This window comes from Otolemur garnettii, unplaced genomic scaffold, assembly GCF_000181295.1.
Source record: "Otolemur garnettii isolate 467f Iridium unplaced genomic scaffold, OtoGar3 scaffold00008, whole genome shotgun sequence".
NCBI lineage: Eukaryota > Metazoa > Chordata > Mammalia > Primates > Galagidae > Otolemur > Otolemur garnettii.
In genome coordinates, this window is record NW_003852403.1 from 8,839,334 (window position 1) to 8,857,947 (window position 18,614).

The window sequence follows — 18,614 nt, forward strand, 5'->3', positions numbered from 1 at the left end:
GCCTCTTTCCTTCATTGCAAGGAGATAAATTCAAGAAACTTAAGTAAGAACAATAAAAATGAAGTTTGCAATTTGCCTGTCCTCCCTTCCCTGACTCCCTTTCGTAAACAGGGATACAGACCCTCTTTAGCGTGATCCAGCCTCTTGATTTGGGGAGTGCCTTCTGAATATTTTTTTCCCGACGTTAAAGACGTTTCACGGTCCTTTCTCCTCTAAAATGCAAGAATATTACTGCACTTCTTTTCAATTTTCCAATGAAATATAAAGACTTTCCTCTTTAATATTTCACAAAGTTTCTCTGGCTCCCAGTGGGAGTCTGGGCTGGGTAATGTTTGCTAATTACCAACAACAAAACTAGACATACAAGGCTGGTAAATTACCTGACCCTTTCCGTTTTAATGAGACAACAAGGATTTCGCGAAGTGATGTTGTTTCACTGGTTAATGGTGTCAGCAATGTTGTAATTGTGGGTTGAGACGCATTAGCTGAACAACCACATGTAGAAAGGGGTTTCTCTCGACAAGCCCTTTGGAGACTAGAACCATATTATCATTAAGCCTTTGTCATTTGCATGCTGCTAATCACTTACTTTATTATCCCGCGTATCCATTGTCTTTCTTTAATTGCTCCTTAAATTAAAATTAAAAATAGTTCTAAAGCCCACGACGGCTGGGATAGCATCTTGATTATGAAGATAACTTCAAGAAAAGGGAACAACGGGTAATATACGGCCAGGATGATGAGAGCCCCACCGTTCTGTACTGTGCCTGCAGGCCTCAGGGGCCTAATTGTGGTGGTTTCTCTTCCTTTAGCCCATAGTGTTTGTTTAATAAATGGTTATTTATGGCTTTCTCGGCCATTATAGCAACTTTAGAGAAAGTACATCCTTCTCTTTGGTTTGGGCACTGAAGTTTCATTCTCCAGGCAAAAGAGTAACACTGAACGAAAAGCAAGATTTGCACCAGAGCTTGTAAAAGGGTCTGAAGGGAGAATTTCCTATTTCCTGCAGCCAGTTTATTCTGTAGGAGCTTAGTTTTAAAATTCAGGGCTTGAGAGTGGACTTACAGTCATCCCCACTTTACAGATGAGGAAACTGAGGGCCAGAGCAGGTGCCACAACTATGACTACAAAGCAAGAAATGAACCTATTTTAACTGTTAGCAAATGGAGTGGGTACCCGGCTCTGGGAGAGAGGACCATTCCTTAGGTGATGCTTCAGGGGGGATGATGTCATGCCTACAGGTGTGGTATGCGAGCCACATGGTTGTGATGGCACAATGTATCAATGTGTGCCTCTTCTACACATATAGCATTGTGTTTGTTGATACAGACTACATGATAGGGTGCCAGAAGAGAGGGCTTCCATCTTTCACTTCCTTAAAAAAAACAACCCCATCACTGAATCTGTGGCCATTCCTGAATATTGAGTGACTAAAGTCAGAATTCTCATGGCTCCCATATTGCACAATCATTAGATGGGATTTGGAGCATTGCCTGTGCCTTGTTTTATGGATGAGAAAACTGAGGGCAAGCTGTTCAATCCTTTTAGGTTTTCACAAAGAGTTAAGAGGTGACCTGGAGCTAAAACCCATGTTTTTTGTTTTCTCTATTACCTCTGTAAATAGTCATAAGTTGGTACTTACATTATTCTGTGCCAGGCACTGCTGGCAACAGCTTCCTGTGTTATTATTATTACTATTTACTCATTTAATCTTCATAAAACTTTACTCTCCCATTTTACCCATGAGAAAACTGAGACACAGAATTTAAATAAATTTCCCAGGATCACAAAATTCAAAGCTGAAATGACTTAAAACTTGTTCTCGGTATAGAGTTCAAGTTCTTTTTTTTTGGAGACAGAGCCTCTCAAGCTGTCCCCCTGGGTAAAGTGCTGTGGTATCACAGCTCACAGCTCACAGCAACCTCCAACTCCTGGGCTCAAGAGAATCTCCTGCCTCCACCTCCCAAGGAGCTGGGACCACAGGCACCCGCCACAACGCATGGCTATTTTTGCGGGGGTTATAGCCATCCTTGTTGTTTGGCGGGCCCCGGGCTGGGTTCGAACCCGCCACCTTAGGTGTATGTGGCTGGCACCTTAGCCACTTGAGCCATAGGCGCCAAGCCAGAGTTCAAGTTCTTAACCATAACGTTGTGGCTTCTTTCTGGTTGTCATCAAAAAATATTGATCACGCTTTGAAGAGAGTTGCTCAGAATCAAACCAGCATGAGTCAAGCCCTCCTCTGAGGAAGATCTGTGTGTGTGTGTGTGTGTGTGTGTGTGTGTGTGTGTGTGAATGCCTGACCTCATGATCCAAGATCCCAGATGCATATTCATCTGCTTGCATAAACATACATACAGGAAACCCCTTAACACTTACAAGAAAAAAACCAAAACATTAAAATGATTTCTTTTAAAGAACCCTCAAATGTTTGGGATTTCTGTAGCTATGTTGGGCCAGGCATCTTGTCTGTAGCAGGGTTCAGAGGCAGCTGGCTGAGAAGTGGTCGGTGACGAGGTTCTGCTTTCCTGTGCCGCATGGCGGTGCCTTGGCTCACTTGGCAAGTCCATCTTTTACAGCTCCTTAATTTTCTGTGCGCTTAAGACATGGATGTTTAGTTTGCCTGTGATTCTGTAGCTCTGGTTTTTGCTACGCCGGCCATCGATTCATACTAAAGCAAACAACTGGGGCCCATTCGGCATTGGGTGTTTTAAATGTAAAAGGACATTTGAGCTACATGACAAATGCTGAAAAACAAAGCTCATAGCGCTGAGAACATAAAGAAACTGTTTATAATGAAAAGGTGGTTACATTTTCAGTCAATCTATCACTTTAATGAGCTCTTTGCATTTCTTTGATTAATGCCCCAAAAGGGGGAGAAAAAAATTGATGTAATGGAAACAAAATGGTCTATGGTCTTGGCAGCACGAAGAGGGATTTCTGTGTGTTTTATTGGTATCCCTTTCATATAGATGTCTTGTAATGTATATGTTTGCCTTTTCCCTGGTATAGCAAGCCTCTCGTTCCCTGGAAATGTGATCCCGCATGAAAGAGGAGACCCCATGTTAGTGGCAAACAGCTTTGTCCTCCTGTGATGGCAACAAGGAAGGAGGCTCCCGGAGCAGGAATTAAGGATACATAATACAATCAAGAAAAATCTGGCATAATAACGATGATAGAATAACAATAATGAGATAATAAAGAAAATTCTGTGCCATATTGAAACCGAGGAATCCAATAGGAATAAGAAAGCAAAAAAGAGAAAAAGTAAAGAGGCTTAAAAATATGTAAACCTGAGTCTGTAGTAATTAGTACATTCTTTAGCAGTAATTCATACATTTTTAAATAGTGAGTAACAGGAATGGGAAAGGGCAGAGGAAGTTATCTACGTGAAGTAACTGGCTGTGAGGAGTTAGCATGGTAGGTTTCCTAGAGGGGGCAGAGAAGGGGTAGGAGCTGTGAGTCGGGAGGGAAGCTAGGGGCAGCGTTTCTGAGGGAGAGGAGGCTCTGTGGGAGCCGAGATGAGAATTAACGGTGCTGCTCTCATCTGCATTGGAAACCAGCTCTATCTGCTCCTTCCTTCCATTGTATACACAGGACTTGTGGCATTTGATTTTTCCTTCTTTTTTTTTTTTTATTAAATCATAACTGTGTCCATTAATGCATTTACGGGGTACAATGTGCTGATTTTATATACCATTTGGAATGCTTACATCAAACTGGTTAAGAGGCAAGGGTACATGTCAAATCTTTTAAGAGTAGCGTATAAATGTCTTAACACAACAATTAAGTAAGTGAGGCGAAGGCTGTGTTAACCAGTTTCTTGGACTTTTCATAGCCCAGGAGTGCTGTGTATGGCCTCTGCTTTGCAATTGAGTGGCTTGTATAGGGCCTTGTTCTTCTGAAGTCCCTCTGGAAGCTTGAACTGGTTGTTTCTATCTCAAAGCTTCAATCCTCCCAACTGCCAAATCAATTGGGTGCTCAACAACCTTTCAGATCCTAAGCGTCCACAAGGCATGTCCATTCATGATGTCAACCAGCCACTGTCAGCCCATAAAGCTCACGTGAGATTTCAAGATTTCAGTGTTTTTTCTTCTATTCATTTATAAGTTTAAAATTTTTTCTCATTACACAAATAAAACATTCATTTTAGAAAATTTAATAGCTTATATAAACAAAAAATGCACATTCCTTATAATTTTACCTTTCAAGAAAGTTGACATATGAGTCTTACATCCATAGATAGAAATACTATTACCCTCAAAAAAATAGGTCATACATGCTAATATGTGACCTGTGTTTTTCCACAGAGATTTTATCATGGCCACTTTTCTCTGGTTATATTATCATTAAATTTTTTTTCTTCATTATTTCTAGTGAATATGTACGTAGCGTAATGGATTTCCTAAAATTAGACATTCATACTGTTTTTGATTTAATGTTGTTAGTTAATAACTGTGAATGAAGAACATGGCAGCTAGATCTTTAATATTAGGAACTCGTGACTGTATATATATTTTTAAAAGTGATATTGCTTAGACCAAAGCGTGGGTAAAAGTTTAAGCGATTTGATTTGTATCACCCAAGTATGTCTTATTTTTAAAATTGGAAGATGCCGTAAGAGGAAGTAAAATGCAAAAGTGGAGGCATGGAAATGCTCTATGACACTGTGAGTTCTCGGTTAGATGGAGACATCAGTCCATGTGAATAGTAGGTCCTTTACAAACCTGCAGCTTTTGTTGCATTGGAGTTGTGACTAGCTCTGTTCTTTTCTTCCTTCCTTCCATTCAGCAGCTCCCCTGAGAGACAGACAGTAAATTCTGTAAGCTGATTTTAAGGAAAGAGACCCTCTGATTGGAGAGCCAACCCCTGCAAATGTGGGTGGCACGTGTCTTAAGTGCCAACTACATTTTATGACGCTTAATGAGCAGATAACTACAGAGAAGTTTGTTTGGCTGGTTTATTTGCTTCTATTTGGGTCAGACCCAAAATTCAAACTCTCAAAAGGAGGCTTTATAGTGGGTGGAGCCAGCTGTGCAAGGTGTTAATCAAATACAGTCTCTAGAAAAATGTACCCCTAAAAATGTCAATGTTCCTTATTGTAAATAGAAAGAAATGCGGGGTTGGGGGGAGCGGTGGCAGTTAATACTTCCAGATCTTATCCCTGGTCACTAGAAGCACACAGGCAACCTTGAATAAAGATACAGTCATGGTGTTTCAGTAGAAAATCCAACGTGCATGAACCATCTCAGCACAAAAAGAAGAGAGATTTTTCTCAGTTACTGTACTAGTTGGAGCATTTGGGTGCAAGTGAAATCCAACTCAAAAAGGCTTAATAAGAAGAGTGTCCTATAACTGCTGAGTATGTGGCTTTAGGCACATTGAGGTGCAGGAGCTCTTGATTCATTTTCCCTGTTTTTGTTCACTCCATGGTGGGGCACATGGTCACCAGCAGCTCCACACTCATGGGCTCCTGGCTTTGCAGTCACGGCATTTTAGTCTTTTAAATAAGACCCCGAGGAGAGCATGGGTTGACCCCAGCTTGAGAGGGACAAGCCTATTTCTAAACCAGTGGTGTGAGTGGGATGGTGGAGAACCATCTTGGGGCCCTGGGAGGTCCGGCTTCGTGTTGCTTCTCCCGTGTTCAGGATGGGGACACTGGTTTGGGTTCCTCACATGGAGAGGAGTTGAAAGGAAGCCGATTAACAACGGATACCAGCTATCCCAGTTCTGCACTGGTTCCATGACTTTGGATATAATAACCTCTCTGCTGTAAGCCTCATTTTCTTCATCTGCAGAATTGGAGGGCTTGATTAGGTGATTTCCAGAGCTCCTGTGTCTCTAACATAGAGTGATTGGTGAAACGGCAGTAGAGACCCAACAGTGTGGTTCAGGTTCCCCAGAACTGTCTATTCAGATGCTTTGCAAGCTCCATCCTTCTCTTCTGGGCAGCGGACAGTTATCAGCTCCAGTTTCTCTACTAAGCACAGAAGTTATTGAGCATAAAGCAGATAACCACATAGTGAAAAATATGCGGGCGAATTTCCCCAATGGCCTTGCTGACATTGGCCTCCAGCCCCCCGTTGGGGTCTCCCACCACAGGCTCCTCGGTGAAAAGTGGTCAATTGCAGCACCCTTTGGATAGTGTTTGAAGAAGCTGCCACCTTGGCAAATAATCATTTTCTATTGAGTAAACATGGTCAGCGACGTGGCCTTTCTGCCTCTGGACTCCAGTTCTGCAAACGACCATGAGAAAATAGTACAAGGTTAAAGTGAGGTTTGTCCTTCGGTCAGATTTTTCTTGTAGTCATTTCTGAAAATATATTTCCCAAATCAGCCCGGTGTGCATGGATTTTTTTTCCCCCCTACAAGTTAGAAAGAGACTGTGCTTCTCTGCATGGAATTTTCTTTCCTTCCGCTGCTGAAGAATTTGCTGGAATACATACTGCAGAAATGACTGCTGTGGCTATTACTGTAGTTGCTCAGGGGAGCTATTCAGATGCCTCATTTATTGGAGCTTAATAGATTAAAAGTCCAAATTGAGTCTCATGATATAAGCCTAATCAAGTCCTAATCTGCATAATTTTCCCATAAGCAACAATGGGAAATTTGGATAATTTATGTTTCAGTGGTTGCCAATCATGTGTTAAATAGCATTGTTGCATTTACTTATCAAAATATTTTTATTGATCTGTGCTTCATCTGACATTTGGCTTTGGGACTTTCCGCACCCCCCCCCCCCGGCATTAACAGGAAATTTAATTCATCACGTAGATGATGTAATATGAGATGTTTCTCTTGATTTTAACATGTCTTTATAGATCATTTTTAACGGTGATCTTTCCCTTTTACAACTTCATATTGAATACCTGTCTCAGCAAACCTAGATGACTCGGCCTAATTTATTTCCCTAGTTTAACGTAGCATATGGATTCCTAACCATCATTTATATGCACACAATAAAAGATAATTTGGCCTGCCATTTGAACCAATTCTTTTATGTTAAGTCTATGGGGGTGGGAGAAGCACTTACCTTCATTTCTCCATCTCTTCTAGGGGAGGTGATTGATAAGAATTTCCATCTCCCTCTCTCCCTGGAAAAGCTTGGGGATTTAACTGGAGAAGATTTAGAAAGTACTTTGTGTTTCCCCCATGGAAAAGTACTGTAATAAAGCATTTATTATATGTACTGAGTTGTGCATGCTGCTATACCAAAGCAAGTTAAGCATAACTACAATGGGTCCCAGTTGTTATCTGCTATTGTTTAAAAGTGAAAACAATAAAAAAGTAAGACCGGCTTGGGCCTCAAACTTGCCTGGCAGGGAGAAACCAACAGGCACAAGGGGGTACGGCCTGGCGTGTAGTTGTCCCCGGACTCTAAGGTCACACTGCCCAGCTGTGGCTCCCAGATCTGCCACTAACCAGCTGGATATGCTTGAGCAAGTTACTCAACTGCTCTGAATCCGATTTTCCTCTTCTACACAATGGAAATATTAACAGCCCCCGGACGCGTAGTGCTGTTATGAGGAATAAATGAGGTGGCCCATGAAAAAAATCTCTTAGTACAGGCTGGCACATAAAATGAAGCTGTGTAGTGTGGTGGTTTAGGGAAGACTCTGGGATTAGTTTGGCTGGGTTCCAATCTGAGATCTGCTCATTCCTAGAAGTGTACCCAGGGGCAAGTCAGTTGCCTTCTCTGTGCTTTGGCCTCCTCCCCTATAAAACAGGAGGATCTACAAAGGATGGTTTTGGGAGCTAAAGTTACTACATGAACAGAACTGAGTGCATGGTAAGACTCGAGACATGTCGGCTGTTATGATTCTTAGTATCTCTATTTTCTTGAAGCTCTATCTTAGCCATCCCTTGCCCTTCTTCATTCTCAATGGTCATACTCAGTCCAGATTTAGAGCATTCTCACCTTTGCTTCGAGTCCCATACAAACCATGAGATGGGCCCTTTCTCATTCTCTAATGCACTTGTGTTTTCTTTGCCCTGGAACCCCTTTCTAGCCATTCCCTCTGCAGGTTTTGTCTGAGTCATAGCTTTTCTTTACTTATAGACTCACGATGCCTCTTAGATGCTGCCTGGTAATGCATATAATGCACACAGCAAGCCCCCCAAACAATTCATTAAAAAAATGAAATGTAGTGATTGTCTTGTTATGCGTGTCATTACTCCTTCTACCTCTTAAAAATAGGCCAAGGGTTTGCATTACGTTCTTTAATTCCAAGCCATCCTAATTGATATTCGAGTTAACATTTTACTAAAAGACCTCCCTGGCAGAGGCCTGGTCCTGTCAGACCCAGAAATAAACCAGTATCATGAAAAGAACACCAGACACCCCTGACTTGGGTTATGAACCCAGCAGGAGTGCCGGTGGTCAAATGCCAGAAAAGAATTTAGAGAATAGTGAAAATCATTCCAGGAGGCTGAGAAACAAAAGGGGAATCTGTGCTCCTAAATAATTGAGGGAAGTAGGAAATTAACTCCAGGAAACAGAATGCTCCAGAGAGGTTCTGCCATTGCCATGAGGAATACGGACACTTTCTCGCAGGAAGATAGGCCATCAGTTTCTTAACACACCTGAAGGAAATCCCAGCCCTTCCATATTCCGACTCCTCCTTCCTTAGACATTTTGGGCTGAATTTCTATCACAGGACTGATCTGATGGTTTATACCAAAATGTATATACAATGCTCATTGCCCTCTCATTGATTTTCCGGGATTTTCTTTATCTGGCACCTGCTTCCCCGGTTCTTTGATGGTGGTCCACAAACATCTATTGTATACCTAATAATATATGAGCATTGGTAGCCAGAATTTGGGGGTACTTGCTTCATACCAGGCATTGTACTAAATATTTTGAATGTGTTATTTTGTCCCCACAATTGTCCTACGTAGGCAGTACTTCTGGTTTATACATGAAGTAACAGAGACTTGGAGACAGTCTGTGCAATGCTTACAGTTAGGTGGCTCATGGGTATATGAGCTAGCATTCGAACCCAAGACTTCAAAGCCAGTGCTCGTAACTATTCTATTTCTTCTTTATGTGCCGTGCATTTTGTAGATAATCTGGGTCGCTCAAAGAAAGGGACAACCTAGTCTTTGCCCTAAAGTTCTTAAACAGCATGTGGAGTAAGAATATTTGTCCTGAGGCAGTGTTGATCAAGGCATTTATGCCTTATGCCAAATGAATGAAACAGATAAAATCTACCACTGAAGATTGGAAGAGGCAGGGACCTTCAATTTAAGAAGTTCAGGTGGTCTCAGGGAGTCATTTTTAGCACATAACTTCCTTCCCATGGTCATGGCCGACCAAGAGCAACGGTGCATCTAAGAAATCAGGAGCCCTTCCCAGAAAGAGCTTGGACTATAGATAATTTAAACTTGAGTCTTTTCTTGACTGAGGGCTTCCCATTCCATTTCTCCCATGCTGATATTGTTAGTTCTCTCTTCTGGCAAACTAAGTGGTTGTTTCTAAAATGAATTTCCCAACTGTTAGTTTAACTAATGAAGGGAGTGTTTCCCAGTTTCGCTGTTCCCTCGTTGTAGATCCCTGGGGTATATCCCATGTGCGGGTGCTTTCATATGCAGAACTAGAGCATCGTTTTATGTAGAGAGACTTAAAGTACAACCGAAGATGTATCCGTGGCCACAAACAGTAATGGGGTAGGCAGCAGGACCCCCAGAGACATGTACATACAGACCTCCCTTTTGTCAGTGGTAGCCATGATGAATAGGGTGGATGCCATCACCAGGGGTCAAAGGCTGATATCCTCATCCCTTGAGAAGGAAGGTGCCTGAATTTTCCTTCTCTCTTGAGGTCATGTGGGTGATCTAGGTGAGCCCTGCTACTTCAGACTACAATTTGCTCACATTAGGACCCCTAAGAAACACTCATAAATTCTGTTCATCATTAACACAGTTCTATACAAGGGGAAAAAAAGAAATCTATTTTTCTGGTCGTCAGCGCCCCTTGCTTTTAAAATGTGCAACTAGAAAAGTAGAGTTACAAAAAGAGGCACGATCACTGCTGAAGTTTTCCTGCCAACAAAAGCACACTTTCCTTAGGGTCCTGCAGAGGAGAGGGACAGACCCTCCACGGAGAGATGGCTTTGGGCACCCACCATAGTTTGTCACTTGGCGGATGCTAATGGAACCAGGCTCGGCGACCGAAGGGGAAAATGGAATATGAAAACAAAATGAAAGCAGACTCTGAAGCCAGCATGTCATTTCTAAATGACGGTTTCATGCAAAGGAATTGAGTCTTTTCACAGCTGAAAATGGAATCTTTAAATAAGATAAAATAAAAGGAGGCTTTGGCTTGTTGCAGGATCTGTAATGAAATACAGCTCTCCTAATTCTGTGTGACCTGCATTCTCCCTGCTTTATGGGTGCTGTTCCTTGACGTACAAACCCGTATTTTCTCAAGTCAGCATTTGATGATGGATGTCAAAATACAGGCCATGTATTATGCATATGGCATTACCGATTTCAGGTGTTTACTTGTCAAGTTGAAGAAATTCAGAAACGTCACAGCCACTGAATCTGCACGGCTGTCACTTGGAGTTTTTCATGCTTTTGAGTGAAACTTCTGATGAAAACAGTTTGGTTTTTGCCTCCCCCATGCTAGGGGAAGAAAACGGCTGGTGTTTAAAAATGCATGTTTGAGGTTATGGGGTTGGCCAGAAAAGTTGAGAAAGACGGACACCAGGATGCCATTCCAAATGACTGACCTTGTTCCCGGGATATTAATATAAAAAACAAAACCAAGCACGATCGGGGAACTGAGATTAAGGAAAATTTTTTTTTTCTTTTTGGCTTTCTAAAAGTGTGGCACTCAATGATAAGAAATTTATACACAGGAGAGCAGAAAATAAGAAAACGGTTTCATATTTGTCTGGAGTGTCATGCATTATGCAGTTCCCAAGCAGTAGGCAGTTACTGCGCACCTGTCAGTTCCTTCCTGATTCGCACCTAACCAAAATGCCAGACCCCGTCGTCTTGTGACATTGCTGGGGCGTGAGTCGGGCATCTGGTTAATCTGGTTACCTCCTAATCTCCTGGAGTTTTGTCCTTCGAAACTTAGCAAAGTGATGTTGTTCATCTAAGTCACTAATTCATTAATGAATCCATGGAGCAACCACCGAGGGTTAAAAGGAGAAACCCGAGTGCGTGTGAACACCTGCCTGTCCTAGAAGGTGGGGGGGCCAATTGGGCCTTCTTGCCAGCACAGAGCTGATGGGACCAATTGCCATTTGCTTCACCTCGAAAAATGGATTTTCAGCAAAAGGAAGTATGAGATGAATGAGCTTCTCATGTGTATGTCCCTGTGCACATCCTTAAAGAGGCAGTCCTTTGGGTTAAACGTGACGTATGGTTGGTTCAAGTACCTTCTGATATATACTGAGGACTTGGACATAAGAATTGAAAAAATCCCAACCTACAAAATCATAAACCAAGCAGGCTGCACTCCTATATTTCTGGGCCTCCGTTACCTTATGAGATTGGTGTTGGCCATGCTGGGAAGTTCAAGGGGTTGACCATAGGCAAGTGGCATATATATATATATATATACACACACACACATATACACATCAGTTAGGATTTTTACTGCAAGAAAATGCCTCATAGATATGTATGTGTACATATATATTTAAATATACGTAGAGAGAGTGTATAAATAAATATATACACAGAGTGTGCTAAAAAAGTATACCCATTTTAAGAAAGGAAAAATCTATATTAAAATTGTAATACTCGATGTATACTCATAACAAAAGCGGAATACAAGTCATGTTCAATTTCTGAAATTATAAGAGGTGCTCAAAGCGATCACCATCAGCGTCCAGACCCTGGTGATTATGGAGAACTATAGCTTGAGCGACATTGACCGCAGCGTGCACTTGTACTTACATCACTGTGCCAGTTGCTTCAATTTCCTCCCGAAGTGCCACCTGTGTAGCCAGTTTTCTGTGGTACACTACGTCCCCCATACTTACACCTCCATTGTCCTTATCCTTCCACAACGTTCTCAGATTTCAAATACCACTTCAAAATGATTTTGTGCCCCTTGACCGACAACCTCACTCCTGCCTTTTCTTTAACTGTCCTGCCTGTCTCATGATGACAGTGACACTAGCATGCATTTGATTAACGCCATGTTTTAAGCAAACGTCATACTATAAATTGCTGCCGTAATTCAATTCTGCTTTGAAAAGTAAGGTATAGGTGAAGTCTCTAAAAAAGCATCTACATGTTTTTGGCAACCCCAGGATATACTCCCATTAGTAAGAAAGCCTGAGGTAGACGGTCCAGAGCCAGTTGCCCCAGGAGCTCCAGTTCAGGTCTTTCTGGGGTTCAATCGGCAGGTGTCACTAAGGCGCTTTTGTCCTCAACTGTATTCACTCCATGGCAAGATGGCTGCAACAGTTCCAGGTACCACAGACATATAAATAATGTTTGGTAAATTAAAAGGGAATCTCTTCCTATTTTTTTTTTTTTTTATAGAGGCAGAGTCTCACTTTATCGCTCTTGGTAGAGTGCCGTGGTGTCACACTGCTCACAGCAACCTCTAGCTCCTGAGCTTAGGCGATTCTCTTGCCTCGGCCTCCCCAGTACCTGGGACTACAGGCTCCCACCACAACGCCTGGCTACTTTTTTGTTGCAGTTAAGCCGGGGCTGGGTTTGAACCTGGCACCCTCAGTATATGGAGCTGGCGCCCTACTCACTGAGCCAGAGGCACTGCCCAATTTTTCTTTTTTAAAGACCAAGCAGTCACTACGTGAAACCCCCCAAGCAGATTGCCTCCCACATCCCATCTGCCACAAGTATGTCAAAACCCAGGCCTAAGTCATACATGAGTCAAAGGACAGGTGATCAACTGGTTTAAGGTGGAATTTGGGATAGGTCAGGTTATGTTGTGGTAAGGACAGCAACAATAGTGGCTTAAAGGAACACAACTTTATTTTTTGTTCACTCAGAGTGCTTTGTGGGTGTGTCCAGGACTGCTGTCCAGCCTTCATCTCCATAGAAACCAGTGTCCCCATAGTTGCTATGGCCTGGGAAGAGAGAGGTGACCAATCTCATACTCGGGCCAGAAGAGATAAGCAGTTCTCTGTTCACTTTGTAATGTCATACCTAACTTCAAGGGGCACCAGTGCTAATTCCTCTTGTGTGCATAAAGGGAACCAAGGTCTATGAACAAGATAAACAATGGTATAGAGTTTGGATTTTTAGGGAACTAGTGAATTAGAATTACTTATAATGGTCTGCTTATTTGTCCTCCAGAAAAATAGCTCATCAGAGTTTATCTTGGAAGAGCTAACTGTTATAAATAATGCACAAGCTACATATTTGGGGCTGTGTATATACACTGTGCTATCATTATTTCTCAATTTTCCACTTCTTTGATTGTTCTTCCTCCCCTCTTTCCTTCCCACTAGGGTTCACACCTCCAGGAATGGATAGATCCTCTCCAGATAACAGCCCAGTGCATGGGATGTTACGCCAGCCGTCCATCACAACTGGAGTCAACATCCCCATCATCACTGAACTAGGTAGGGGTCAATGTCAGCTTTGGGGGGGAGTTTTTGTCCTCTCTTCCGGACCATGTAGGATATGAGGAGGTTGATCTGTTTCTTAGACCTTTCAACCTTGTAGGTTCTAGTGGGGTTTGTTCCCAGGGCGTGGGGTTGGAGAGACATATGGGTAGAATATATGGCCAATTACCCAAAGGGAAAACTGGTCTTACCTCTGAGATAAACAGATTCCTTCATGCTGGTCACAGTTTACAAAGGAGCGTGAGATGTATTGGGGGGCATAAATTCAGGAAGGGGGGAAGGCTTAGTGCATGGATTCTTTCAATTTTCACTGGAAGCACCTCTTTGGAGCATTCTGTCTGGACCCCACCTATGATCTGAACCTTCCACTGACATACAGAGCTTCAGGTCTAAGCCAAACCTATTCTGAGAATGAGCTAGAAGCAATAACACCAAACTTAACCTATCCTAGTTGAACTTCTCAGCCAAAGGCCATGTTCAGCAAATGCCATTCTGGTCCAAAGTATGATGAGATTTTGAGGGCCATGATGGCTGACCAAAGGAATCCAACTTCTTACCTGGCCACAGCGCCCCCTGCTGCCATCTGTGAATTTGCAGAACTGCAGAATGGCCTCTTCCCCCTCAGGGCAAATGCAAACCACCTCTGCTCCCTCCTGGGTCCCTTTCCTTGAGAATGTTTCCTCTGTTATTCCCTCACTCTCTTCTTTTTCTGTACTTTCCTCCACTCCCTTTCCCCAATCCTTAAATGCCGTATCCAATTAGCTAAACCGGGCAAGTTGCCTTTGGTATCAGTCAATCAGGAAAAAAACAGTGGGACGCACATTCTAATGATAACTGAACTGGGTAAGAAGCACTGTTTTTCTTCACATCACTATCTCCTTTTGTTCTGTTATTGGTGTCTCCAACTATCATCAGCTTGTTTCTATTTTTTTTTTTTTTTTATTTCACCGGCTGTAACAGAAAGGCTACCCCATGGCACTGCTTTGAATGTGTTTTATTTGTGGCTCTGGTTGCAATCGACTGTCTTGTTCTGGCCTTTCTTAATGATTTTTCCCCACACAGCATCAGTAAACCTTTGATCACACCCATCTGACCTGGCAGTTGTTTCCAAGGCATCCTTGCTCTAATGTATTTTCTTTGGCGGCCGGAGCCTCCCCCCCTCTACTTTTTTTTTTTGTCACCCCACTCTCCCGCCTTCTCCCTTCTATTCCTCTTCCAACACACTGTCAGTTTGACTGACACATCTTCACAGATCTCAAAGGAAGTCAAAGGAGAAATATCAAAATTTTAAGATGAGAAACCTAAGACGGTGCCTTCCCTCCAGCTGTTTATTTTCCTTTACTCTGACTTTATTTGCCTTTTTTCTCCCCCTACTAGGCCCTTTCTCAGAAGCTCTGGTTCTGAAGCTGTAAAAACAGCTGGCTCCTAGGGGACCCTTTCTTACTAAAGTCAGCTTTCAAGAAGGGTACAGAGGGTGAGGGTGGCAGACACCAAGGCACAGCATCTTTCTGACTCCCAGCCCCCACCCCGGAGCCCTCTCTGGGAGATTCACAATGGACTCATCTCAAAGACAAAGCCCTCTGGTCAGGACTGCCTTTCCCAGGACTTGGTTTATAACTCCAGGGCAGGCACTCAGCAGCACCAGGTCTCAGAACTGGGGATTGATCTTCTAAATAGAGACAGCAAAAGTGCTGCTCAACAGAGGACTGGATAGAGAGGTGGGAGCACCTGCCTTCAAATGACTCACAAATGAAGCCCATGCTCCATTTTCTTGGCCCCCAAATATATTTCAAAATAAGAGAGGAGGCTTTTAACACAGTAATCTTGCTTACCAGGTGTCTAGAAACTATGGAATAAATTGTCCACCATTCAGCACTGCGTTGTTGTAGAGGGAGCTGCTTATCAGGACAGATTCACTCAGGTCATGCAGTACCACACTATTTTCTTTCTCTAGCCATAGGAGAGGTGTCTTTTTTATGTTTAGTGTAGTTGACTAAAAGCCTAGGTTTCCGGATTGCTCTTCGCAGAGCTGAAGGGCCACAAGAAACCCAAGGAACTCATGTGGCTTACTTTCTGAAGAAGACAGAAAAATGGCCAAGAAATACATGAAAAATGCTCATGATCCCTAATCATCAGAGAAATACAAATCAAAACCACCTTGAGACATAACCCAACCCCAGTGAGAATGGCCCACATCACAAAGTCCCAAAGCTGCACATGCTAGGGTGGATATGGATGGAAGGGAACACTTTTCCACTGTTGGTGGGACTGCAAACTTATACAACCTCTATGGAGAGAAGTATGGAAAATCCTGAAAGAGCAAAAGTAGACCTTTCATTTGATCCTGCAACTCCATAATTAGGTATCTACCTAGAAGAAGAAAATATCATTTTACCATAAGGACATTTGCCCTAGAATGTTCATCACAGGTTAATTCACAATTGCCAAGATGTGGACTCAACCCCAGTGCCCATTAACTCATGCTTAGTTTAATAAACTGTGATATATGTATAATAAGAAATTCTATTTGATAGTAAAAACAGATGGAGACTTTATATCTTTTGTGTTTACCTGGATGTAGTTGAAGCACGTTCTTCTTAGTAAAGTATCACAAGAATAGAAAAGCAAGTATCCAATTACACACTACTAATATGAGACCAACAGATAAACTACTATACCCCTACACGGGGAAAAACAAAATTAAATTCAATTTGGAGGGAGAGAGGAGAAAGGATGGGGAGCAGGACTGGTAATCTCTCACCTAATGGGCACAATGTAAGGGTGTACAGCACACCTCCAGGTGAAGGACTCAACTGCAACTTGAATTTTACCTTAGAAATGCAAACAAGATAACCTAACCATTTGTGCCCTCATAGTAATTTGAAAAAAAAAATTCATCCAAGAATGTATCTCAGAAAACCTATGGCAGCATTTCTGAATCATCACTGTCAGCATTTTTTTTTTCTATTTGGAATTTATATGCTGCTGACTAACTGGGATATATTAATTTGTGATTAGTGGAGGTGAAAATAAGTTTGAAACCCCGAATCTGAGCAACAGTTCAGGTATTCACTTAGCATAATTGACTCTCTTGAATCCTTTGTCCTTTGCCAGGTTTCTTTTCTTTGCTCCCAGAGCCTGGAGGATGCTCACACCATCCTTAACTTCTGCTATGAGCACCATTTCCTGGGTGGTAGCCATGCTGCCATCCCCTGAACACTTTCCCTCCCACATCCCCCACAAACATTGACTATTTACCTGCATGTTCTGAGATGTGTTCTGCATTACACCAGGCCAGCAAAATACCTTTGGAAAGGCACAGAGGGTGCCAAGGACAGACAAGATGTTTTAAGCTGTGTGATATGTTCTTCATCTACTTGGACACTCCCAACTGAGGTTAGCATGGCAAAAACTGGAAGTCTCACAAGAAAGAACTTTGTTTAAAGCTGTTTCACTCTACTGTTCCCTCCTGTATTTGGCCACAAACATTTTGGGGTGATTATATGGGTGCCTCTTAAGGTCTTTCTTGGGGTCTGTCAAGCGGTAGCGTTCCTTTACCTCCCTCCACTTAGCAGTGCCACCCAATCACTGCTCAGTAAAATTTTCAGGTGATGGTGATTGCTCTTCTTCTGAGATTGGGCATCCTGGAACAATATGCAAGATTTTTGATGAACCCTGGCTAGTCTTTTCTGATGGCCCCTAATCCCTAGCTCATCTCAAAACCCAGCATTCTCTTTCCCTACTTGGAGTTACTTTGCTTCCATGTCTAGTGCCAGCCTTTCCTCATCCTTTTGAAAAAGAGGTAACAGATGCTGGTCCTTATGGAGTATCGATACACACTATCAGTGGCTGGTACAAGGACATAAAATGACACTCATCTGCAGGTGGTCCCCTGTTTACATTTTCTGATTGACAAAGCAGAAAGACTAAACAGTGGCCTACAACATGCCTTTGGACAAGTGGAGGGAGGTAACGAAAAGCTTGAAAGACTCCAAGGAAGATATTGAGTGTTTCCAAGAGAGGTAGAGGGAAACTGGACATTTGCATAATGTCTATTTAACATCAGAAGGGAGATAGTGACAGCAGCTAACATTAGGCATGGAATGATTCAGATGCTGGGCCACCTTTCCAAGCCCAACCTCATTCACACTGGCTTCTGACAACCTCAGGAGACAGCTGCTATGAAGTCCTTCTGTAGAGAAACTAAAGTCCAGAATGATGAAATGCTGTACCCAAGGAAGTGGTAACAGTGACTGAACTCAAAGCCTAGTTGTCAGAGACTAGTTTTGGACTTTCACCTCAATTCAGGTACTGCTGAGACAATGAGGACCTAGATGTCATTAACTTCGGAAGAACAGAGCAGAGAATTTCCCCTATTTGCATCTTTTTCTAGGGAAACAAGATGATGTCATTTACGAACACTAATACCATGCCTAGCCTTTTAAACTAGTATCATTTATTCTGACTCATACAATAAACAAAAGTATTTTTTTTAAAAAGGGAAAGTTATCAAGAAAGTTGCTTAAAAAAATTAAAACAATAACTTTGTGAAAGAGAATTAGCTGCTGACACATTTAGAAGGGAATCAGAGGAAGGCAATCTCATTTTTTCTCTTTCTAAATGTGCAATGATTGTTGCAGAAATCATGAGTGCCCCCTCCCCTACTTTTCTTCGGTGACTTGCTCTGCAAAACTGATAATTTCTGAATTAATTTTTCATTTAATTTTTAATAAGTTAAAGACATCTGAGTGACACAACTCATCAGTCTGCACATGTGTGCAGGCTTAGTCCTTGAGGAATCCTCCGATGGAAATGAAACACACACTCAGCACACTGCGTCTGCTTGAGCAGAGGCACAGAAAAGATTGAGCTGTTTAGAAGGGGAAAGGGAGAACGTGGGCGTCCCCGTGCAACTCAACATTCAAAGCAAGTCCTTGTCAGTGAACAGCAGGAGACAGCCATTCTGAGGCTTCCTGCATATTAAACAGGGCCTGCCGGGTGTGGACCCGGATCCTGGGCACCTCCCAGGGCAGGCTGTGGGTCCCACCTGGGGGT

The 18,614-nt window shown here is 42.6% G+C and overlaps 1 protein-coding gene across 7 annotated transcripts in view; it reads left to right on the forward strand.

Moving 5' to 3' along the window:
* KCNMA1 (potassium calcium-activated channel subfamily M alpha 1) overlaps window positions 1-18,614 on the forward strand; it is a 762,000-nt gene that overhangs the window by 711,829 nt on the left and 31,557 nt on the right. For 4 of the 7 annotated variants that reach the window (XM_012801412.2, XM_023509578.1, XM_012801410.2 and 1 more), the window contains one exon: window positions 13,443-13,556. In XM_012801412.2, coding sequence (XP_012656866.1) covers window positions 13,443-13,556 — 114 coding nt within the window. Of the gene's footprint in view, window positions 1-13,442; window positions 13,557-14,321; window positions 14,403-18,614 lie in introns of all 7 variants that reach the window. The other 3 variants (XM_023509577.1, XM_023509576.1, XM_023509575.1) reach the window with 1 other exon arrangement.